The 25,729-nt window shown below is 38.7% G+C and overlaps 1 protein-coding gene across 2 annotated transcripts in view; it reads right to left on the reverse strand.

Annotated features, from left to right (window-relative positions):
- Positions 1-25,729, reverse strand: part of KDM6A (lysine demethylase 6A) — a 170,591-nt gene that overhangs the window by 40,871 nt on the left and 103,991 nt on the right. The window contains exons 10-21 of one of the 2 annotated variants that reach the window (XM_084843886.1): positions 24,906-25,032; positions 23,521-23,619; positions 22,871-23,090; positions 22,194-22,328; positions 21,604-21,753; positions 21,028-21,123; positions 20,059-20,163; positions 16,292-16,687; positions 9,312-10,087; positions 1,870-1,999; positions 909-1,014; positions 67-272 (exon numbers count right to left, since the gene is read on the reverse strand). In XM_084843886.1, coding sequence (XP_084700012.1) covers positions 67-272; positions 909-1,014; positions 1,870-1,999; positions 9,312-10,087; positions 16,292-16,687; positions 20,059-20,163; positions 21,028-21,123; positions 21,604-21,753; positions 22,194-22,328; positions 22,871-23,090; positions 23,521-23,619; positions 24,906-25,032 — 2,546 coding nt within the window. The remainder of the gene's footprint in view (positions 1-66; positions 273-908; positions 1,015-1,869; positions 2,000-9,311; positions 10,088-16,291; positions 16,688-20,058; positions 20,164-21,027; positions 21,124-21,603; positions 21,754-22,193; positions 22,329-22,870; positions 23,091-23,520; positions 23,620-24,905; positions 25,033-25,729) is intronic. The other variant, XM_084843887.1, reaches the window with a different exon arrangement.

The following is a 25,729-nucleotide window of genomic DNA, read 5'->3' on the forward strand; positions in this document are numbered from 1 at the left end:
ATAGGTTTGCACCCTAAGGAAGTTTTTAAACCTTAAGCAGTAAATAAATGATAACGGTATACTTACCCTTAATGATTCCTGGAATGAGGAGGCCTGGTACTGTGCATATTTAGCAATTGTAGTTTGAGATTTACTGCTTTCACAACGCCATATTTTCTTTGTTCCAGTGGGGTCCCAGTTTTCATCCGATGGTTGCAATAGCTGTGTCCTTACTTCTACTAAGTGTTCATTATTAGCTTCTACCAATGTTTTGGTAGAGAAGAGTCCTAGATCTAGGGAATAGGAATATGCTTAATAAAAAGACAGCTCTCTTACATGCATGGTTACTGCAGGAACAGCATGAGATCAGTGAATACGCAATCTAAAAGTAGAGAGTACCAGTGATAATCACATAAATGCATTATGCATTCAAGGGAATAGTTCTCAACTGACACAAAAGGTGTTTTAACAGGTATGTATAGATTCAAGTTTGCAGAAAACTTTAGGCAAATCTCCATAAAAGTTAGGATTTTTAAAAAAAACAACAACCCAAAGCTGGTAATCCATCCTCCCCCAAACTATAGTGCTTTGTTCTCAATATATGTCATATAAAAAGCAACACTGGAGGAATCTAGGCTGCAGCTTTATTTTTAAGATTAAAGTTGGGTACTGCATCTTGTTAGAGATCAATTAAGAATTTCTGGGTTTGGAATCTGGAAATGAGATGGGCATGTGAGTATGTAGAACATACATTATAATTTCCAGTTTAGTTATTCTTTAATGTTTAGCCATGGTCATTACATTATCCATAAATACTATAGACAGACCAAGCGATTTGTAAGCATGTTAGAAGTTCCCCCTCTTCTAAAGGTATATTTTAAAGATAATGATCTAAATATAAGAAGTAAATCTTTGTACATCAAACTTACCTAACTTAAGAGCTCCAGCAAGGCCACGTATTACAGTAACAGGATTGTTTGGATTTGTACAAAATTGATGTAAAGGTGGGAAGAAAGCATCACGTTTATTTTCCAACTACAAAAATAAAAAGGAATATGGCAATTTAAACTTCAGTATTAATGCTAGTTAACAGAATACAGAGTTGGACTGGTCCCCTAGTCATTATCACACTATTTCTAACTACAGACACCACCGTATGATACAGTTATAAAATTAAGCTAATTAAAATACTAAAAAAAGTAGTATTTCAGGGATTGTTAGGGATACTTAAGGACGCATGCTGACAAAGCTGCAGTGCACCAAACAGTTCAGTTTCAAAGAAAAGCAATTCAGTTGTTACAATCATGCACTAAGTCTGCAATGACTTCAAATGTCTGCACTCTGGTTCTGTGGCTTTTCTTGTTGCTTAATAAAAATTAGTGTACTTAGAAAGTTACAGGGATATGTAGGCATATGTGGCAACTTTGACACTGAAATATTTATACACACAGAGAAACCAAGAGGCTCCTAATACGAGATATGAAGCATAAAATGTTAAGCATGCACTAAACCTCAGTGTTATAAACTGGCATTCCCAGGTGGCTTCTGAAAAAAGACATTCAAATCCTCTTTGAATAGTGGTCATGATCCTGAGAGAAGCATGATGAGCTCTTCCTGTACAGCAGGGTTCCCACCTCCTAACAGTAGCCTTGCACTGTGTGATAAACCACTTTGAAAAGCTGCTTAAAATGAAGCATTGGGAAGAGAGCAGAAGGCAGGCTGCTTTGTGAAAAATGTCGGAAGCCTACTACACCTTTGTATAAGCCTAAAGGGCTCTATGGATCACAGCCAGAGTATTTCTAGAAAAATAGATTCAGCATCTAAAAACTAGCCTTTTCTTTCAAACAAAAAGCATCAACTTGTTTCTTACAACATCTAAATGATACTTACATAAATACTAGGTGTAGGTGGATTCAGCTTGTCCTTTGGCAGGGGAGGATATAGAGGTGGTGGTGGTTTTGGAGGAGGACATTTATCCAATAAAATGCTACTGTTAGATAGGCCATTTTTACCCAAATTCCTAAGAAGAAACAAAAGCAGTTATACAAATACCTGATGAATGGCCACAAACATCAACCATGCATTACTACGCATACAAATTTATAAATAAAAATGATTATTGAGCATTGTAAAGCCGCTATATTTTAATGAAGGATTTTCAATATTTTCTTAGATTACAATTTAAAATTACTTCCTTTCTTCCTTGAATTTGCATCATCAAGGTAATTAATATACAATCAATTTCAAGTGGAATTATCTGAAAAAGAGATAATTAGTTTGAAACATGAAGTAGAGCTTTTTTATCCAATTTAAGGGAAAATTCATTCACATGGAAGGCTGGAAAATATCTATTAGGAACAGAAGGTCACACAATATAGAAGTATGCATGGACAGCAATGCACTGTGGGGATTAGGGAATACAGCAAAAATGTGTACACTCAGCTGGTGACAGCAAAGAGCTAACTGGTAGCCCAGTTTTTAGGAAGGTTCTCTGCTATTCCCCAGCCTTCATTCACTTCCTTACTTTACAGCCCAGGTAAAGGGGTGGCAGAGCAGGAAAGAAGATAGACAAAGAAGGCTGCAAAAAAGTAAATTATTATGTGACCATCTGTGGAGTAGATCTTTCTGACAGAACACAGGAAAGAACGTGTAGGCACACACACAGACATGGATATGTGTGCCATAGTTCTGTGAAAAAAGTATCTCAAGTCCAAGTTCATGCCTTCAATCTAAGAAGCAATTCACAGCCAAACTAATAAACTAAAATACGATTCCAAGCCAAAGAAAGGCAACTAAAGCCACTAGCTATATGTTTTACAGATCGCATAAGAACATACAAGATAAGCTTCAGTCGATTTTTCATTTTAAACCTTGTATTATAGATTTATTTGCAGGACCTTTGTGACATCCTTAGAGACATTCTATTTTTAACATATCTAATGTGACATAGTCAAAAGATTTAATTAAACTGCTGTGGTTGCATATAGTGAAGATCATATGAACAAGAAATCCTTTGGAGTTGCTGGACTAAAACAGGGTTTGGACCCAATGGCTAAGTTGGCTGAGAATAATGTGGATAATAATGTCCAACACATCTGGATGGTACCAAGTTGGGGAAGGCTGGTTTATACACTGCCCTGCCCAGATTCAGTATCACAATCCAAGATTCTGCTCATCTCCTAAAACTAAACCCCCAGATGGGGGTTCCTTTTTACATGCACTTTATGCTAAAGGAAATCATTAGGGTTAGTAACTCATTTCTCCCATTGAAGTGCTCCAATTTGTTAGCTTTATTTATATAGTAAGAATAGGTAAGTTTTTAGGGTCTTAAAAAAAAAGAACAGCATATTCTTTGAATTATGGAATCTATTAGAAGCAGGATCTAAAAATCATAGTTGCATAGAGAAATGCCAATGAAATTACAATGTACAAAAGGCCTAGATTTAGTGATCAGAACCCTTTAAGGTTATCTTAGCTTGCCCAATCCAAACCATTTAAGTTTCTAATTGTACAGTTTGATTTTAGGAGCATGGGCTAAAAAAAAGCCAAGACGTTGGAGGTTCTGCCTTCATGTGCATATAACAAATAATATACATGACTGACTTCCTAATGGTGTTCTCTCTATTCTTTCTAGGCATGGGCGGGGGGCACACACACAAAAGTTAACACTTCATGATGCTTCTACATCTTATTGTTTGAAGAAGGAATCCAGCATACTCCAATGGAACTAGCTTACTGTCTGTACTGGAGACTTTGCATGGATATTACCTAATTTCTCTTCCCATCTAGGAAATTGGATGAACCTGCTAGAGGCAAAGATTAATAGTGGATGTGCTTTGTGGAGGGGTGGGAGATGAGCTATTCACATCCAACTTTTTAAAAAACATAAAATCATAGCATCATAGGGTTGGAAGGGGCCTACAAGACCATCGAGTCCAACCCTCTGCTCAGGGCAGGAAGCCTGATTCCCAGGTAGTCTCCCATCCAAGTACTAACCAGAGCTGACGCTGCTTAGTTTCCGAGATCAGGCACATCTAACCCTTTGCATCAAAGCATGAATTTTTTGATTCAGCTGTATTATGAGACTGTTTGAAGCCTTCTTGGCTAGTAAGACATACAATTTTCAACTCACTTGGGGCAAGTAGCAATTGCTTCCAGGAGAGCCGAAAAATACCAACTACTTCAACCACAGCCCTGCCTCTGTTTTATCCTTTCTGCTTTTCATCTTTCCAAGCCCTCTGAAGTAAAATGCTCTTTCTAGCAAGAGAAACAGCAGAGCAACATTATAATGGCTGCATACTCTCCCTCCCTCTTGACGTTAGGGGACCAGAAGAGTAAATGTGCATAGTTGTCTCCCCTGCTAGAAAGCAATACAATGATATGGATACAGAGGACAAGCAGTTTGGGGGATACCTGGCACTGTTATCTGCAAGGCTGAATTAAACAGAGTATTAACCACTGTTCTTTTCTGAAGTTCAAATCAAACAACATGTTAAAATTCCAATGACTTTGAAAAATAAATAAATAAGAAAGATCCATGACATGTCAAAACATTCACAATGTTAATATATCTACTAGTTAATGATGGATTGGGGTTGGCATTTAACTAGTCAAAAATAACCAATGAATTCTGCAATATAGATATAATTTATCTATATCAAATATAGATAAAATATTGTTAAGTAATAGCCTGGTATTCAAAACATTTATTTTAGGACAAAGAGGTCAGTAAACCAAGGTAATTCCAAAAACTCTAGTCCACTCCCTCTCACAAGCTTTACAGAGCACAATGACAGATCACTTGGAGATCCTTAGACCCCACAACAAATGTGGTGTACCCTGTGGCAGCCCTGACTCCTGGGAACCTATAACTACAAAGGTAGTAGCGATCAGATGTCAGGACTACCACCAAAATAAGGTATATGGTAGGATGGGCTCAGTGTTCCTAAGCTTATTTTAAGGAGAAATTAGTCCTTGAAAAAGGAACCAAGACCAAAGTATGTACCAAGTGCCTTTTCTTTGAAGGTGCTTTGTTGTCTAAGTGTACGCTATAGAATCGGGTGTTCCAAGCCTCCCCTTCAACCTGTCCACCTATAGGGGCAGTGAGTCAACAGATGCTACACAGCCTGAGAAGTAGCCAAGAGTGTGACAGCAGCCAGTCATTCAACTGAGGGGATGAAGCTTGTGGTCTACTGTGGGCTGACTGGCTCGTCTCCATGTCATTGGGAGATTGATTTATCATGCAGTCTTAACAAATGAACTTGCAAAGTGGTGCCAACAACCTCCATTACCTCTTAATGTGTGAGCAGCACCATGTGCACAAGTTTGAATTCACAATAGAAAGACTTCACAGCATATACACGCACACTACGAAATGCAACCACCATCTTCACTTTAAAAAGTTGAGCTACCTACTGAAGTGAGGTGGGGAATTTTCCAGCGTTTTATTGCTCTGGAAAATTATGAAAATCCATTTCGTAAGTCCATTAGTAATTATGAATGGATGCTGATTGCAAATACAATATTATACAAGCCTGGCAGTTTCAAAGTTGTAGATAAGTGGTTGTCAGCATATCATTCACAGTTCTTTGGGTTGCTAAACATTATTAGTGCATTAAGAGTTTTCAGTACCTGTTTTTTTCCTTAAATTTAAACAATGTAAGGGAAGTACATGCTACTGTCTTTAACGTTTTACAAGTATCCCGATTAAAAATCTACATAATGTAACACTGAAACCACAGGTGTGCTTTCATATTCCCCCTCAAATATTTCATGTCAAATACTTGTGGTACAATGGAATAAAAAATTAACATGGGGTACTTTTTAGCACTGTTGTTTACGAAATACGAGTAAAATAAACACACTAAATTAGATCACTTTTCTGATGCAGATTTCACTATGCCAGTTAACCTAATTTACACAGGAAAACTTTCCAATTCAACATTTTCTAGAAAACTTACATCACTACTGGCAACCCTAGCATTGTGATGACTTCTTCCTTCTAAACCCTGCTCCGTTCAGGGATGACAGCAGCTGGATGAATGCCCAGTAGGAGAAACTAGGTTGTATAGCTTAATTTGTAGCAAAGGCAGCATAAAATATCAAGAGAGAATTGTACAACAGAGGTTGCCTAAATGGGACTGAAGTGAGAGCTGGACATACCATGACTTTCAGAGGGCTAGGGAGCAAGGAGGGCCCATCACTGCTGTTGTCAGGTGATCACATGATACAGTTAAATAAGCAGCCTATTACCTTCACATAGGCATTCGTGATTTCTCCGAATCTTTGAGAGTATTTAAGCATGGTCAAGTCAATTAATATTTGAGCAGTGGCCTAACTTTATTTTAATTGTTTTACCCTGCTGACTCTGCTCTCCTTGAAACATAGCACTACTAGTATCTTTGTTAAATTTTTATACAACAAAGAGGGTGCTAACTCAAAAAAGCAATGTCTATCGAAGTACCATACATGTAGCTTGAGCTTCTTTTACATTTTTCTCTGCAGCTGCTCCCACTCCTGAAGAGGTAAGTCATAGCTGAACATGAACAACAGTATGCTTAATCAGGTGTGGGAACTACTGTAGAGAAACCACAAAGGAAGAAGCTTCATCTCTAATCTCTCCTTATTCAGGCATTGATAATTCCTTCTTTGAATCATGGCTACTTGTGATTTAATTTCTATTGTTTTGAGATAGTTTTCCATGGAAAATGAAATGAATCTTGCAAGGCATTAGGAACTCCAAAGAGTAAAACATTATAATAGAATATAGGTTAGAGATCTTTACACTGTAAATACAATACTTTAAGACAAGTATCTGTATTTGTTTTTCAGACTAAAAAAATCACATGCAAGTATTTCCATAATAAGAGAACGACCAAGCAAATGTCAGATGAAATTAAATGCTAATAAGTGCACACTGATGAAAATCTTGAATATACAACACACTGGCATTTAATTTAGCTGTTACTATTCAAGAAATATCCCAAAATCATTGTGGGTAGTTAACTGAAATCAGTTCATTATGTTGCAGCCCTTCAAAGGGGTAAAATGATATGAGCAAGAGATAAAGGCAAGAGATAAAATAATAGAGAAAATACCATAAAATGCCTATAACAATTACTGGTAGACCCACACAACAACATTCAGAGGCTTTCCTATCATCTCAGTAATAGAGGATGTGTAATTTTACTGTTTTAAATTGTACTGTTGGTACATCGCCTAGAGTGGCCGGGTGACGGGCCAGATGGGCAATTAAGAAATTTAATAAATAAATAAAAAGGATGAAGCAATGCAAAGAAAGATAATGGCAAGCACTGTTCAACAGAATATTTAAAAGGTTAGGACAAATTAGAAGAAAAATACAAATAGTTAAGTTTCTCAGCAACACTGAAATTAACTTGGGATCTAAAATAAATATTTCCACATAGAACACAAATGACTACAGAATTCAGTAACAGGACATTAGGGGCCTTGTGGTACCTGTATTTTCATAAACCTATACTTTAACTGTACTATCAACATATCTACTCATTAATAAATCATCTAATAGTTATTTTCTCCCCGTTCTTCACTTTTATATGGTGTTGTCCATTCTAATGTTGTTGCAGTCTCTCTGTGGATGAACTTCAGGCACCACATAGATGCTAAATAATACTAAGGAACTAAGTACTTTATTACTGCTTTGTGCTTTGAAATGCTTCCTCTTTGAATATGTAGCTCTAGGAACCTTGGCTAAGGAACCTTGGTTAAGGTTTCTAGGCGTGTATGTGTGTGTGTGTGTGTGTGTGTATATATATATATATATATACTTACTTACTTACTTACTTACTAGCTACATTTCTATACTGTCCAACAGCTGAAGCTCTCTGGGTGGCTTACAAAACTTAGGTTAAAACCATAAAAGACAAGAATATAAAATATAATGTAAAACCTAACACAAATTAAAATAGCCAGAGAATAAAACAAAAACCAATAGTAGAAGACAACAGCAGTGCAAAGATCTAAAAAGCCCTGAAACCATTTAAAAAAATTGAAGGACTAAAAAGTCTCAGAGAATAAAGACATTTTTACCTGGTGCCCCAAAGACAGAGGCACCTGGTGAGCTTCACTGTGGAAGGCATTCCACAACTGAGGCACCATCACTGAAAGGCCTTTTCCCTATTAGCCACCTGCCTCACCTTATTTGAGGGGGCACCTGGAGAAGAGCCTTAGAAGACGGCCTTAGGGTCTGGGTACAAGAGGAGGTGTTCCTTCAGCTATTTAGAGCTTAAAGGCTAATACTAGTACTTTGAATTGGGCCCAGAAATGGACTGGTACACCAACATTATACGATAGTATCAACACATCCATATAGCCAAGTGCCAGAACCTACATCTTTCAAGGTGGCTACATATTTCCAAACATTCCCTCACTTCTGCTCTCCATTTTATCATCTATTCTATCCATCCCATGTTCTCTGCCTCTTCTCCACATTCATGATTTCAAAGAGCCCCCTCCTTTCTGGGGTCACAACTGCACTCCTGTAGCATTCTGTCCCCTCCATGGTTCAAAAGACGGTAGGGAGAAGGCAGAGAGAGGGAGAAAGGGGCGTGTTAGGCACACTACAGTGTGTTTGTGTGTGTGTGCATGTGTGTCCATGCCACAGAAAGCCAACACTGCTCTACTGCTTCCTATATACTTCCAACTGTTAAAAGAGAGAATACTGGACTGCATGAAATACTGGTATGAACAGATCACTCTGGTGTTGCAATGGAGGCCAATGTATATATGGGACCACATACACACAAGAGATTTGAACCATTATCACAAATACAAAGACCAGGATCCAAAGAGCTAATACCCAATGGTATTTCCGATTTCTTTCTTTTGAACAGAAGACCCCATCTACCCTATTCATATAGCTGTTTATGAAAATCCCTATAGAGTATAGGGAGTCTGCTTTTTGACAATCTAAAAGACAATCTAAAGCCTTTTTGGGTCCTGGCCCTTCTACATAATAGAAACCTTAAGAGCTGACCAATGATTAACATTTCAAGTTCATTAATACCATTTTCCATATTGAGTATACATACTCAAGTAAGCTCCTACTGTGTACATTTTCATAAATTTCATGTTAAAAAAATCACAGCTGAAGCTATCTTTGTTCTAAACCAGTTCAAATCAGTTCATTCCTATAGAAGATATACAATAAGTAAAAGTAAAGACATTTTTATTAGTTTATTAGTTCACAGTGTAATGCTTCACGTTCCTTTACAACAACTTCAACAATATTTTTATTAGGTCAAACAAAATAAAAATTGTGGATTTTCTATTGAAGGAGTTTGAGCACTTACCTGCATGCTTTTAGAACCTCTGCAGAACTGGGATATATAGATACCGACATTGATGGTATGATCTGGGGATTAGGCTTGTAACCAATAAGAGGAGGGTTGGTTTTTATGGGGCTCTGAGAGTCCTCCAACGCCTCTCCATTAACTGCATGTCCACCATGAGGGCTGTTAAGGCTGGTAACACTGTTTGTGGTAGTCTGTTCAGTAGATTTTGGAGAAGGTGTTGCTGTGGAAATGGCTGAGGATGGTGAGGAGGCAACAGAATTCTCAGTCTTTGCATGAACAGTTGGATGAATGTTATTGACTTTGTCACAGGTTCCAGTACCCACATTGTTATTGGCTTTTCCCATCAACAAGGCAGAGAGCTGAGGATTGTCTGAACTAAGTAAACCTGGTGACTTAGAATCTCCATGGCTAGGGCTAGAAACAGCATCTGCCGTCACCTGATGGACATGATTAGGAAGTCCTTCTACACTGGCAGTGCTGTTAGGTGTCTCTCCAGAATGCCTGTTTGTGTCAGGCACTGCTGATGTGTTTCCTGAAGGCTTGCTCTCTTTGGTTAAGGTAATGCCTTGTTGTCCACCTGAGGTAGCAGTGTGAGAGGGGAGGTGATTGAGAGCAGCCCCCTGTGTTACTGAATTGCTAGGCATGGTAGGATGTCCATTCTGATTTTGAATACCAGTGCCAGCTGCCTGGAGATGCTGGGAAGGCCCAGTGGAAGAGAGAGGTCGTTCACTATTAGGACCTGCCAAATGTGAACTCTGACCTTTGTGAAGCCCCTAAAGAGAAGAAAAATGGTTTTATTTAAATTATCTCTATATAAATATAAACGTCATAGTCCTGACTGTTTCTGGTTGCACAGAAGATAGATATATGCACAGAAACACTGGGTGACAGAAAGCTTAGAAATCAGATTTGACTTGCAGTCTTTACAGTTTTAAACACTAACTTTTAGATAAATGGAAAAATGTATGCATTCACAAAATCAGTTTTGAAAATAAAATATCAGGAAAGAGAAGTTCCCCTCCCCTCCCCCACTCCCATAAGCCTGCAATGGATCTGTGACAGCATCACAGAACTAATTGCAGATTGTGAAGCCCATTCTGAGAAGGAACAGAGGAGAGACAGCCCGGTGCACAGATTCCAGAACTAGAATGGCATTGAAACAGGTATTAATTCTCTCAGTTTACAATGGAAACTTACCTGTTGCCTTGAGGGCAGTTCTAGCCACTGGGCAAGTGGCTATTTGTAAAAAGTTTCAAATTATTAGCAATACATTAACAAAGCAAACACCTTTAGGTCCCAACCATAAAACCAGGAGATTGCAAATAGTGTTATGTCATCTCTTCCCCTTAGTTAAGAAACCCTAAGAGCTTAAAAAACTATGGATATTATAACCACTAGTTTTTGCCTCTTAGAAGGATGGATATTATAACCACCCTTAGACAAATGTACAAACAAATCTAGAGGAATTAATTCAGTACAGTTTACATATACATTTTATGTATAAAGTCACTGCAATATTTGGGTGGCAAAATGCTAGCAACAATAATCTCATGAGAATAAGTTTAATCAAAAATCTGATTTCTGATGCTGAAATGCTGACAGTTCAAAGGTTTTGAGGCTAGCTAGTGATCACCTTTCCTGCCCCTAACAGTGGCATGCTGGGATGCCTTGTAAACCGATTTTTAAAATGAAGAAGGCTTCAAGGGCTGCTTTCAATACATTCCTGAAGCAGGCTGAGGGGAAGGAGGACAGGGGGGTTCTGTTTGAAAAGATTATGAAAGCCTTGTTGGGAATGTGCAAACCCACTACACTTAAAAAGGTGAACTGGGCCATGGCCATTACCATAAACTATGCTATTTCAGATTTCTAGTGAATAACTTAAATGTAGTTTTGTAATAAAATAGCCACACATGAAATAATGCCAAGAACAGTGGAAAAAGCACTAGTGCAACCTACTTCTATATGGAAAAAGTTGATATAATTGTAAAAATGATGAATGAAACCTGACTTGATACAAATTAATATCTTATTAACTTAGGCTTGCAAACGTAAGGCCAGAAGGCTATTCCAAATACCTATTGCTTACAATACTTTCCCAGAGGGAATATCTGCCCGCTCAAGCTCATCAGAAATGGAAGTGGGGATGCAGAATACCTGCATCTCTTCCATCCTGAGTTCAGAGGCATGTGGCAGAGTTGGCACTAGTTTTCTAGTCTAGCCTTCCTCAACTGGGTGCCCCTCCAGTTTTGGACTGCAACTCCCAGAATTCCTGACCATTGGCCATGCTGGCTGGGGCTGATGGGAGAACATCTGGCAGCCACCAAGTTGGGGAAAGCTTTTCTAGCTTGTTGAAGCCAGCTAGCCATGGTGTGCAGCCTACCTACGCCACTCCATGTGTGAATGGCTTTGAGGGTGAAAACCTTGTATGCTGCTGTTACTACCAAACAGCAGCACACAAGGTTTGCTACCAAACTTAGTAGAGGTAAGGATGAGAGGGATGGGATACAGAAGCACAAAGAGACTGAAGGAAAAAAGGGAGAACCGCAATAGGGTACAGATAGACCTGTGAATGGGGGAAAGAGAAAAGGGGAGGGTAAATGAGAGATGATGCGGAGTTTGAGTGTGTGCAATATGGGGTGAGATAACAGGAGAGAATGTGCTTGGAAGAGAGAAAAAGAAGCGGGGCAAAGAAAGAGAACACTTCCAAAAGACATGTGATGGTGCAAAAGGAGAACAGTGTGCACAAAATGGTAAAGGGAGGGAAAGGGGTAGCATGGAATAGCTGAAAGATCGTGTGCACAGAGATTTGTGGAACTGGAAAAAAGAAAATAACTGAGAGATGGAGGTGAAGAGCTTTGTGTGAAAGAGAACAGAGGAACAGGAATAGAAACTGACAAATGGGGCTGCAGAAATCTATAGATGGGGAAACTTAAATAGAAGAGTAACAGAGATGGCTTTTTCAGTGATGCAGAAAAGGAACAGAACATGTGACATGGGGTATAGACAGAGGAAAGAGAAGGGAAAAAAGCGAGCTATATAGAATTGTGCGAGAAAAGGGGAGAGTATGAAAAGAGTGCAGTTTCAGAGAGCTGAGATGGTGCAGGGGGTTGCAGAGACAAGAAGGGGGTTAACAAGTGAGTTTTCAGAGGTTTGAAAGATTTGTATTAACCACTAAAAGATGAAAAGGGTTGTTAAATCTTTATAAATTATAATAGAGGATTTAGAGATTGGAAACAATTTTAAAACACAGTAGGAACAGATGGGAATATAACCTTTTCAGGTGGAGCAGCAAAGTTCATTTGTATAAATTTAAAAGAAAACTACTATAAGATATTATATTGTAAGGCATTTTAAGATATTATACTACTGGCACCTGAATAAGGTAAGATCTACACAAGTAATAAATATGCTTGCTGGAGATGTAAGTAGCACGTAGCAAGTTACTTATGTATGTGGTGGACATGATGCAAATATCTGCATGGTGGAACAAGACTGAGAAGGATATTAGTAGAATCACTAATGATTTATCACCTGATCCTAAAGTACTGTTACTTGAAATCTGCAATCCATAATTTGTATACCAAAAGTATAATCTCATTCATCTCAAATCTTTTAACTCCTGCAAAATTTATAATAGGAAAAACTGTAGAAATTCAAACACAACTAAATACAAATAATGGACTGAACAAGTCTAGCAAATAGCTCAATTGTTAAGTGAAACTAAAGCAAAGGGTGACATTAACCTTTCAGCAGAGCAACACAGTGAGAGCAGAACACTGAGGCACAAGGCCCCTTCTGCTATCATGGCAAGAGGCAGGGCAGGGTGGAGTCTCTAGTGTGATGCTCTTCCAAACACTGGAGAATGTGAATTCAAGCAAATGATCATCCTCAAGGTCAAATGAACAGGGCTCCTTTGAAGATGTTCAAAGGAATTCCTGGACATCTGGCCTGGGAGATGGTGCCCATCTTGAAACAGCGGGACAAGAAGATGAAGTAAGCTACAGAGGAAGAGAAGCTCACCCTAACATTGTCCAAACTAGTCAACAATTGCAGTTTCAAGATGCTGTTTGCTATTAGGGAACTCACCGCTTCAGAGATCTTCAAGGAGGTGATCTGGATGATTAATAAACTGATCCTTGATGATGTGATCAAAACAGGAGTTGAAGATGAGGTGATACAGGATTTTCATGCATCAGGATTCCTCATGGGCTTCTGGGGCCTTTGATGAGATTGTTGCACCAGAACTCACAAATGAGTTCTACAACTGCAAGCACTATTCCGGCATGGCTATCCTGTTGATCGCTGCCAATTAGATATATACCTACCTACCACCACCTCATGTTTGCCTACAGGGCCTCTTGAACATGCATGGAAAAGTAGTTAAACCACAATCTGGGCTTTTGCAGTAAGCCTGTGGGAGAGTGTTGGAGTGCCTGAAGCAAGGTTGAGGTCTCTGTGTGTCAGGGATGAGTCCGAGCCCCTTAAGATGTCTGACAGCTCTGATTCTGAATCAGAGTTAAAACAGCTAGATCAGAGTCCGGGGAGGGACCTTCCCTAATGCCCCAAGATGCTTGGAGAGATTCCTCTGAAGGCCTTGACAAACAGATGGCCCAGGCTGAGTCGCTGCCCCCTCTCTCCACTGTGAGAACTTAAGTTCCCAAGGAGGAGGAGGAAGAGGAGTGTGACTTGAGAGATGTTAGGGCATGTCACAAAGCAAAGCAGGAAAAGTTAGAGTCAAGGCTTATGATGCTCCGCCAAGATAGCCACTCTTAGAAGCCAACGAAGAAGGGAGCCACCCTAAGGGAGGGGCATCATTGCAAAGCAAGTTTGGCTGTGAGGTTCACAGTAAAATGTTAGCAACTTCACTACCCTCTGGTTCGTCTTCAGATTAGAGATAGCAGATTAGTTGTTTAGAGCCTGAGGCAGTCTGAGAGCTTTCCTGAATCTGCATTTGTAGAAAGGCTCGTCTGGAGCAAAATAAAGTCGAACAAAATAAAGTCGTATTATCCTAAGGCTTTGTCTCTTTGTAGTGTTGATTGCAAAGGGGAAGGACAACCCAATTCCTGACACTGTGCAATCTCCCTAGGTCTGGAGGAGGACATTGCTGCATATGCAATGATGGAAATTGCTGAGGAAAACCATTAACCAGCTTGACCCCACAACAGTTGGGCTCTAACCACAAGAGAAAGAGTTCTGAAGGTCAATAAGTAACTTAATCCTACCCTATGTTTTCATATTAACAGACTATTCTCTTCATGCACAAACCCTACCTTTTATTATTGGAACCTAGAGTACCTGCACAGGCACTCTATATTTGCAAAATGACAAGGAAAAAACAGCATCCTGCATAGAGCCCTTGATGCACAGCATGCTTTTTTAACAGGGAATAGGGTGTGACTAATGGCAGAAAAATAGACAACAGGTTTTGTGATTTCCACCATTGCTACATCTGAATCATAAAAAAAGGGGAGGGGGAGAGATTGAAAGAGAGAGAGATAAGCGTGTGTGCGTGCACATGCATGTGTAAGTGTAAAAAACTTGTGTTTCTTCATATGCTTGGAATTTCAGCCACAAATATAAAGGGGTGGGGGAGGTTAGCTCATTGCCACATAAAACTCAGCTGGGTGTGGAGTGACTTGTATCAGCAGGGTTTTTTTTAACCAGGCTTGGAGCCTAGAAATGTGTTCCAGTTATCACTGCAGATCATGAGCTAATCCCTTTAGCATGTTGAGTGTACTTGTGAAGTTGCTGATGAAGAAAATGCACTCTGTATCTGTCCAAGACCACTACAACATACCTTATGGTATTAAGATTGAGAGATCACAGGTTTGCTTTATTCACTGTCTATGCCTCGATGTGTTTTCAGCTACAAAATAGGTATTAATGGGAGTGGTTGGGCTTCTGCCATCTTTCTAAACTTTAGAATCTAAAGCCATCATAACTGGTAGGACTTTTGCCAGATATGAGGAACTAGAGTAAATTGACGGATAGTAAAGGAGGAGGAAATTATGCCTGCAAAGGGATGAAATATGAGATCCTCCTGAAACCAAACGGCTGTTTCACTTGTGGTTTGGGAATGCCTAGTTATACCTAGTATCAGCTAATACTACGTTAATTATGTGGTCATCTAAGAAGGTGGGGGGGGGAACAATAGCTGAAATGCAGCAAGGTTCCTGATTCCTCACATGTAGGCTCACCATTAGAACCATGTCTGCATAGGGTTAGCATTACATAATGAAGCTACCAAACAACTACTCATGAAATCCTCTAAGCTTGAATTCAACAACACTGAGTACTTAATATGTAGCTCAACAGTGCTGAATGCTAAAACAGTTAAGTCAAAATGAACTTCCAAACTTTTCAGTCTAATACTGACCTAATACTGCCCATGTAACTTTTTCACACTGTCTGCAAACTCCACTGCTATGCTGGCAACCTGGAAAACTGACAAAGCAAATAACTGACCTCTGCGATTAAATCCATTTTCTAGTGGTGAGAATACAATACCACATAAGAGCCAAACAGGCAAAAACAAAACAAAAAGAGCAGGCTTTCAGTTTTCAAAAAAACAACTGTGATGGTGACAAACATTTCACTGGATAGTTTAGCAATTGTGCTTATGACTTCTAGAATTAAATTATAGGTATTCTATGGGATTTTCCTGACAAAAATATTTATTCAGTGTTCCTTATGATCTTGGAAAAACAATCCTGGAATAAAACATCTGTTTTACTGAATCAACAACACATTATTTTTAAAGTCTGTTATACATGAAGTATCTGTATAAAAATGTAATTAACAATTACACTAGTTTCTATTACATTATCTTACTGTATATAAAAAGTAACTTTCAATAATAATATGCAGCTCCAAATGTTTTATGATCTTTCTGCTCACAGAATGTGATAAATACTATGCTAAGAAGTTACGGTCTTGCAACAGTATTCTGCTATAGAACAGGAAGATATATTGTATACCTGAGTGGAGTTAGATAGTTGTTTTTTCCACGGCTCCTCTGCGCTGCTGGTCAGGTTTGTGCGGTTATGAGGTAGAGAGAGTGCGTTTCGCTGCAGGTAAGGCACGTTTCCATTACTTCCACTTCCTGTTATGTGATTATTGCCTATCAAAATAGTGTCTGTACTACCCAGCGTTCTTGCTGTGCTGCAGGGAACTGAGCCTGCTGGAAAGGGTCCATTTGCCAACGGCTGCCCAGGGCAGGTTGGACGGATTCCATGCTGTGTGATGTTAGGCACTCTGGTTAAAGCAACCTGAGGCTGCTGACCAGAGACAGAGTTTGTAGGCAGTGATGAGTCAGCTGTTGGCCCATTAGCAATTCCAGTAGCTCGTACCTGTGCAACTCCCGTCTGCCTCATCTTTTAACAAAAAGGAAAGATAATATAAAGGTTAGCCAAATAACTTACAGGATCATGGATTCCTCATGCTTTTTTGGTTCAATAGATATTTGGTTCAACTATGGAGAAAAGTATTTTATATTGATATGCCCATAATTTTGAGACTTTATACACACGCATCCATGCTGGCTGGGGAATGCTGGGAGTTGTAGGCCTTTTCTCTGTCTAAACATGCATAGGTTTGCGCCCTTAAGCTCTTAGTGGAGGTAGGCTTTTCTTCTGAATTCTCTGAATTTGTCACATGAAAAGAAGCTTCACATATTACACTCACATATTGAACTGAGTTGCACATAACACTAATGCATGGTTTGTTGCCCTAACTAGGGTTTGTCTGGCAGGCAACTTGACAAACTGTGGTTTGTTTTCTCAATCTCTGGGTAGTTTGTTTTCCTCCTCCTTTACCCACTCTCTCCCTATATCCCAAAAGCCTTTGCAGTGCTGTAGTACTGGCATGTAGATCAGCTGTTTGTTTGTTTTTACCATTCTTGTCCACTGCCTCTGGGCTGTTTCACATGACCTAACAGCCCACCATGGGCTATTTAACTCACAGTGAGGTTGCGGTGTGTGTGGCTGCCATTTTGAATATGCAACTGAGTGTGCTGTGCAAACTCAGTGACCGTGGGTTATGTGAAGGTTAAACAATCCTCGTATAACCCTAAAACAGACTGTGGGTTAGGCTAGGGTTGTTTAACACTCATATAACCCATGGTTGCAGGGTTTGTATGACACAACAACCCCCAAGCAGGGATTGCATATGAAACCTGGTGCCTATGGGCGCTGCAATTCATCATGGGTTAAATAACCCATGACAAGTCATGATGTGTCATCTGAACCAGGTCTCTGTAGCCTGGTGAAGCAACCCATGAATAACCCATGGTTCTGTGTTCACATGTAACAACAGCCCATGGTTTAAACAATTCAAAGTTTACAACCCTACAACAAGCCACGGGTTTTCTTTCTAGTTTGTCTGTGGTGCACTCACAGCTATGCTCACATGTCATAACAACCCAGAATTTAACAACCCATGGGTTAAATAAACCATGGGTTAGTGTTACGTGTGAACTGGAACAGTGTGACTTATAAATGATGCCATTGTGTAAATTGCTGCTTTTTGTATGAAAAAATGAAAACAATCTCACAAGCATTCATGCTGAAAAGATAAATACGCTATGCACTTGTAACACATGGAAGCATGGACATCTAGAATAAATGATGTTATGCACATGGATTTTGTACTCAGGTGCAAAGTAGTTTTACATTCTGAAGTATTTGTATACCCAAACATTTTGTGAATATGTAATGCTTCTTCTCTGAGTCACTGGAAAAAATAAACGACCTTGCTTTCTCTTAAGAAGCCTAGAGGATTAGTTATTATACAAAGGGGTTGGCTTGTTCCATCACTTCCATAAACTGCTATTTGTATCCTGCTTTAGCTTATCAAAAGTAACAAGCAGCTAAAAAAAATATTCAAACTAGCAAACATCACATGCACAACAAAAAAGAAAATTAATACAGCAGTAGGAGAATAAAAACACAATAATAAAAATGCTTATCAACAGAAATAAAGCAATAATTAACAGTACCAGCAACTGACATGAGTCTTGAAGGCTTTCTGAAAGAGTACAGCAGGGGTGGGGAACATATGGCCCAAGGGCCAAACGTAGCCCCTCATGGCCTCGAGTGCAGCTCCCACTGCAACCCCCGTGCTGCTTAAATTTGCAGCAGCAAAAAAACAAAAAACAAACACACCTTTGACTGTTTGCCACCAAAATTCAGCAGCAAACTACTACGGAGACTCAAAGTGCCGAACGTAGCTTGTTTTCAAGCTACATATGGCCCTTTTGAGTCTCAGTAGTGTTTTGCTGCTGAATTTCAGTGGCAAAGAGCTGATTTTTTTTTTGACAGCAGTACAGTGGCGGCGGCAGCATGTGCGTGTGTGTGTGTAAACTGGCTGCTGGACCCAAAAGGGCTCAAAGTTGCCCGTCCTGGGAGTACAGTGTTGGGGCTGGGAAGACCTCTCTGGAGTTCCACAAAGCTGACGCCATCTCTGAGAAGGCACTGCTCCTAAGTAGACATCCACTGAACTCTGGGGTTGTGCCTAGAACAAGGCCTCTAATGTTAAACAGAGTACATGATGAGACACCCGTGGAAGAATGTGGTCCTTAAAGGTACGAGATCCCAAGTAATTTAGGGCTCTAAAGGTCAAAACCAGCATCTTATATTCAGCCCAGAAACATACATGCAGCCACTAGAGATCAAACAACAGAGTAAAATGCTCCTATTGGCCAATTCTGGCCAACAACTTGATGGCAGAATTTTGCACCCACTGAAATTTCTGAATGTATTTCACAGGCAGCCCCACATACAGCATATTATAACAGTCCTAAGACTATCTTTGTGAGCCTGATGGTTTCATGTGCTGCTTTAGTGCCTCTGGAGAAAGGGGAAAAATAGATACAGCATGTAATAAAGAAGCATATTGATGTATGCTACCTTATTGGTGCAGTCCTTCCCTTTCCAACACAGAGTCAGGATAAGTCAAGCAGTACATGTAATTCACATGGCTCCTGAGGAGCTAAGTCCCTCAAAAGGATTGCTCAAGATCATGAAAGTAGGAACTGCAAAGGAGATGGTTCTTCCCTCTGCGCTTTTATACGTTGGTAGATACCCTTGTGTGCTCTTGAGACATTTTCACTGGTTCCCAGTGGTTTAACCTCCAATCCAAGAAAATGTCAGGTTTTACTTTACATTTATACTAAACAACATTCTCTAGCATCTCTAAGGCTGAGTTCACACATTATGCTCATCACAGGATACAAAATGCCATATAGACATACTACTTAATTATATTACTTCTATATCAATCAACTTGTGATGAGCCATTGCAGAATATTACCTTATTTCCCATTCGCCTTATCTGGGAAGGAATAAGTCTAATGCTGGTTGACCACCTATCACATTCTAGATATCAACATATCAACTCTATGTAAGATTATCTTGTGGTTATTTACTATGCATACAGCTTAAAAAAAACCCTGTTCTCCACCAAATCATGTCATTGGCCAGGACACTTTCCAAAACTGTTTGTGTATTCATTAGCATTAACATTCTGCATTTATAATTTAAAATCCCAAAATTTAAATTTCAAATCAAGCTTAACATTGCATAAGAATCTGATATTATCAAAAAGAGTGTCAAAAGCTCTCCTGTGAATGTGCAAAGCTTTTGAGGCATGCTTACGAGTTCTTTGGATTGTTGGCCATTGTTTGGAAAAGAAATGGGCTAATTAAATAGGACATATACAGAACAGAAATAAATGTGTTTGCTGGCACCTGCTGGTGTTGCTGCATCAAGACAAACTGACTCTCCAGCTGTTCCAGCATAAGTTTCTGTGCTGGATTTAAATTACTTCTATTTGCACGCAGCTGTTCCAAGTGCTGGGGAAAAACAAAACAAAACATGGTCCTTAGACTTCAAGCATAAGTTTAAATTTGTTTATAACGATTCACATGACCAAATATATGTTCTGAAATCACTTATTCATCAGTATATACACACACCTTTAAGACCATGAAGTCCCTTCCTTGAAACAAGTTACGCTAAAAACTAACAAATATATCTAACCTACTCAAATTAAGATTTAATTAATCTTCCAGTTGGTGTGGACCAGTAAGACAAATGTAGTTAACTTTGATGATACATATGTCCCTTCAAAAAATCATGCTACAAGGTTCCTTTAGGAGTTCCCTCTGTCATTTCCCTTCCTTCAGGAGAGACACTTCCATTGCTGGGGGTGGCAAGCAGCAGCAATCTAGCCCTTGAGGAGACAGAAACTGCCCTAGGCTCTGATTCAAAATAAGCAAGAGCATGTCTTTCTTATACTCAGCAGCTGTATTGTATTTCCTAAGCTAAAGCATAGCATGTAATGGCTACTGTTTTGCTAAATGTTAACTGCATTTTAACATGGTAAATAGTGCAAATATTCAAATAAAAGATTTGTTTTTCATGAAAGCTTTGTGATTACATAGCGCTTTAGAATAGTCAAAGTGCAACGTTAATGGCTATAGGATGCATTTTAACTGCAGCAATAATTAAGATTTGCTTAACATACCTCAATGAAAGGTAAAAATATGAAAATTATTCATATAAAGCTGTAAGCATTTTTGATAAACATTTATTAAAATGAAAAAATACATCTGAAGGAAAAGTTGGATGTATGCAGAAGATGAGAAAGATGTGATCATCCTGTGTAGCCACATGTACTTTACAAAAAATTTACAAAAGGCTTTCTACAGTTTTACCTGTAATTTCTGCGGTGTCAAGCACCAAGAATGTACTTGTTGCTGTACTGGAGGATGTGACACTGTGTGGCCACTGCTCCAAGCATCTAAAGTGTTCTAAGGAAAATATTAAAATTAAAGACATGAATATTAAGCAAGAATTCATTAAAGCTGTCCACTATATGCCAAGAGTATTTCCTTTAAAACAAAAATATTGCTAAATATAATTCAATCTAAGTTAATATAATAATCATGGGAGAAAAAGTAAAAGATAATCAACTGTGATGAAGAATTAAATAAAACCAAATGGTGGACTTCAAAGTTCATCAAAATTGATTTCAGTTTTTGCAATACTATTAATGCGATGATTAAGCATTCTAAATATATGCAAAGGTGGTAGACAAAATGGTATGATTCTTTTCCTAACCTCTGGTATACTACTGTCATAGCTACTGCAATGTTCAACTATTCCTAACCCAGTGTCACCACTGCGGACATTGCAACTCTATTTGTCCATTTAAAGAGTTATCTGAATAATGGACTAATACTCCTAGATGCCAGATTCTTTAAGTGGGGCCTTTATATGAGGATATATACCTTTGTTGGACTAGATGGTCTTTTCCTCTTGGCTGGACTGGACAGGTCATCTACATGGCTAGAAGGAATCATGTGTAGTGGCAATTGCTGTGAAATAGGTGTTTGACTGAGGCCTAGTACAGGTTCAGTATTTTGATGAGGTTTACAAGCCTAGGAATCAAAGGAGGAAGAAAAAATATGGTTCTATACATTTAAAAATGTTCCTTAACCTACATATCTTTGACCAGCTGCACATTTTAAAAAGGGCTGTGTGACTATTCTGATCTCATTTATTGAAAACCAATTTCCACAGCATCAAAGGAGCAGTGTGTACCTTTCATAGGCTTGTTTTTAAAACAAAAAACTGCTGCAAATTCTATGTGGGATGAAATCTTTCTGATAATCATGAAAATCCACAAAGGTTCTAAATTGGTACCCCCATATTTCCTCCAAATCACAGGGAGTCTATTCTTAATCTCCCTTTGCTGATTAGTCTTGTTACCAGTGAAAACTAGCCCTATGCTATAGCAAAATACGCTTGACTACTACAGATTGATTGAAAAGAACGCTTAAAAAGCTGGGCACCTGCAGAACATAACCCAACTTCTCACCTGCTGTGCTGTGTTCATGGCACCCTGCCTGGAGGTAAGCTCTGCGGGGATTGGTAGGCTCCATGCCTCCTCAATACTAGGAAGTAATTTAGTTTTATTCTGTAGACTACCTTGTGGAAGGTTACACAACTGAGCCTAGGAAAAATTATGTAAAGAGTAAATTTAACACAAGCCTAATTTAGTAAGTTCAAGTCCATGAAGTCTTCCTAAATTCTGTACTCTATTGTGTCTTAGAAAGAATAAATTTTAAATCTGGGGTTTCAGAGAAGTGCTAAGGATAAAGAGGGTAACCAGAATATAAACCTTTGTGAGAATCAGAACAAAGTTGAGCTCTGATTTCAGAGGTCTCATTAATGCTTTGGTTCTGAAATTGAAAACAAGAGCAAAAGAGAGTGCGTGTATTCTCACTAAATGCTATGATAACTTAAAATGTAGACAACACAAAATATGCATAAATTATATCAAGATACAAAAAAAATTACTTAAGAATAGAGACCCACTTAAAATGAGAAAGAAAATGAAACTGCAAGCTATGTTATGTTTAGGATGTATATGGAAACAGATTGCACAATTCATGAAATAATCACATATTGAAACTTCTGTGTTCTTATTTTCCTCCTTCTCCCTACTCCACATCATTGTTAAATAGCCCCCTACTCTTAGACACAAGCTTTTACCTGTAAATACTTTATCCGTGCTGCAAGTGCAGAGGTATTACTACAATTTTTGCTTCTGGTTGCATTTAAGTAGCATTTAATGGCATCCTGAGACTGGTTGCAGGACTCATAGAGGGTGCCAAGATCCATCCAGGCTGCAGCATGGCCGTGGTCCAATTGTACAGCACAGATATAAGCCTGTAATGCATCCATAGGCTGATTCTGCTGCTGGTACAGCACACTGAAGAGAAAGATTGATAAAAATATTATTTCTGGATGACAAAATCATATTCAAATTCTCAGTGTGCCTCAACATAGGAACCAAACTTATTTTATCTAAAATCTGGTAGGAACAATCTTCCAGAGCACTATAGCTACAAAACCTCAATTTGTTACAATGGAACCCTCAAACACGCTTTCAAACGGGGTTTGTACAACAGGAATGCTTGGTCAACTGTGCCTATTGGCCAGCATTAAAAAATATCTTTAAGAATGAATAAGTGCACATAATTTTGGACTTGAAGTATATCTAGCAACATTTTAAAAAAGTAAGAACTGTATATTTTATAAAATTATATTAAAAATGTTTATATTATAAAACTTAAGTGTTAAAAGCTGTCTTACTCAAATAGAATACACTTTATTACATTGTTTCTCTTATAATCTCTTACCCTATAGAACACCATGTATCTGCACTTGCTTCTGATTTATCAATAGATTGCCTATAAGATATAAAGGCATCCTGAACTTTCCCAATACTTGAATAGCATCTGAGAGAAAAGAAGATTGACAAGTTTACCTTTAGTATCAGTGGATTAACAAAAGCCTACATACTGCAAAAATCTGCTTGTTGATATTTAATATGTACAGTGGTCATAGTAAGAGCAACTTCAACAGCATGTTGCATCCAGCCAAATTTTTTTGTGAAAATGCAACTGGCAATCACTTGTAGTATTTACTCAGCGTCTTACCTGGCTGCCACTATTAAACAAAATATGAAAAGCCAGTGTGAACTGCAACAAGAAAACAGAACTGAAAACAACCAAAACTGGATCACTTCATTCTATATGGAAAGGTTGCCTTTTTCCCCCTGGGCTAAATGGAAGGAATCTGCTTATAGCTTCCATAACTGAGATCTAATGTAGGAGGCAAACACAGTCTTGGGCTCATGGGTTCCTGCCTTCAAATAAACAGGATTCTGGATCAGGATAATCTTTAATATTAAATAAAACGAAATGGCCTGAGTGTGTCAAGGGTTACTCAATGAAGTTCTAGAATAATATTTGCTAAGATAGAATGAACTTGGATAAAAGTAAACTATTATTGCAAACAGTGTACTTCTACACTATGACCTCAAGCGTCTCAGTTTTTTTATTTAACAGTACCTACACATAAACCACTCCAATTTTTAAAAATAATTGCTGATACAGATAGTATTACTATCCATCAAATTCAATATTATTTTTGCAGACATCATATAGCATAGGAAGAGGTAAAAAGGCTAGAAGAGGGTGGCGTAACATGTGACCTATATCAAGCCAAAACACAACTCACTAGCCACATACTGCAGCCTGCCAGGTGCTTGACATCCCTTTTGCTTTTTGCAGCTCAAACAGGGAGCAAAAACAGGAGGCTTATCAAGTCCTGGACATCTCACTGGCATAGATGTTGGACTATGTCTGGCTTGGTAGATTCACAAGTTTATAGGACTGGGCTAGAATAAAAGGAGCATAATAGCAGCAGGGCACTTGGAATAGGTTTTTAAAAATCTTAACCCTCTCTCTAAATACCCACATGTAAAAATTGCTAATGGTTTATCAAAGTTATCTGCTACAATTGTCATGGACGCTCTTATACATGCCACAAATTTTAAAGTACCTTAGCAATGCAACAATATTTCCTACAAAATAATTACCCTCAGATCAAGTACTGACTGTACAGTTTTCATGTTAAGATAAAATATTTGTTAATATTTGTTTCTTCAGAGTATGCTTTTGCTGAACCACAGGCTTTCAAAATGCACTTTATTGCTTAAGTGTTATACCACCCATTTTACCTTCCAAGGAAATACCAAGACTGGCCAGAGTTGGGATCTGCCTCTAGAGACTTCTGGAGACACTGAATAGCATAGTTTTCCTTGGTGGCTTTATCTCCTAACTGATCCACTGTGTGATGCATCCAACCTAAGAGAAGAAGAAAACGTACACACGCACACACAAACACACACACACACACACGTGTCTTCTCAGTGAATGCTTATTGCATGATTTTTAGAATTTATATATTACACAAAATAAAATACAATCTGAAGTGAGGGCACTATGAAAGGACATATATACCTCTCTAATAAAGCATAAAAAACAGGCAGAGCTCAAAGCCCAACAGACAATACTACAACAGAATGCCCTTGGAAGGATCTATATTAAATTAATTACACCAACAAACCATTCAATCCACTATCCCATACTTTAACCACTGCTAGGAACTTAAAATCACAATATTAAGAACACTACGAGCTGGTTCGCATGTAATGGTGGCAAATTGTGGGTTACTTAGCCCATGATTTGCTGTGGTGAGTTCCACTGCCATTTTGAATATTTAACCCCTGATTGCAGGTTGCTACATGATGTCCAAACCCCTACACTATAGGTCAAGTATGGATCAAACTACCCACAGATAACCTACAATGACCTGGTTCAAGCTAAGCCATGGCGGTTTGTCACCATGGGTGGTTGCAGGGTGGCTTAGTGTGACATCCAAACCCAGCATAGTTTTTCTGTCGTGGGTTGTTGTTTTGCAAACAAGCCACGCTGAAAATCCATGGCTTGTAGTAGGGTTGTTTAGGGTGGCTTGTTGTCAGAGTGGCTTGTCGTAATGTCT

This window comes from Heloderma suspectum, chromosome 3 (assembly GCF_057233095.1).
Source record: "Heloderma suspectum isolate Gila_16-S chromosome 3, 16-S_ref, whole genome shotgun sequence".
NCBI lineage: Eukaryota > Metazoa > Chordata > Lepidosauria > Squamata > Helodermatidae > Heloderma > Heloderma suspectum.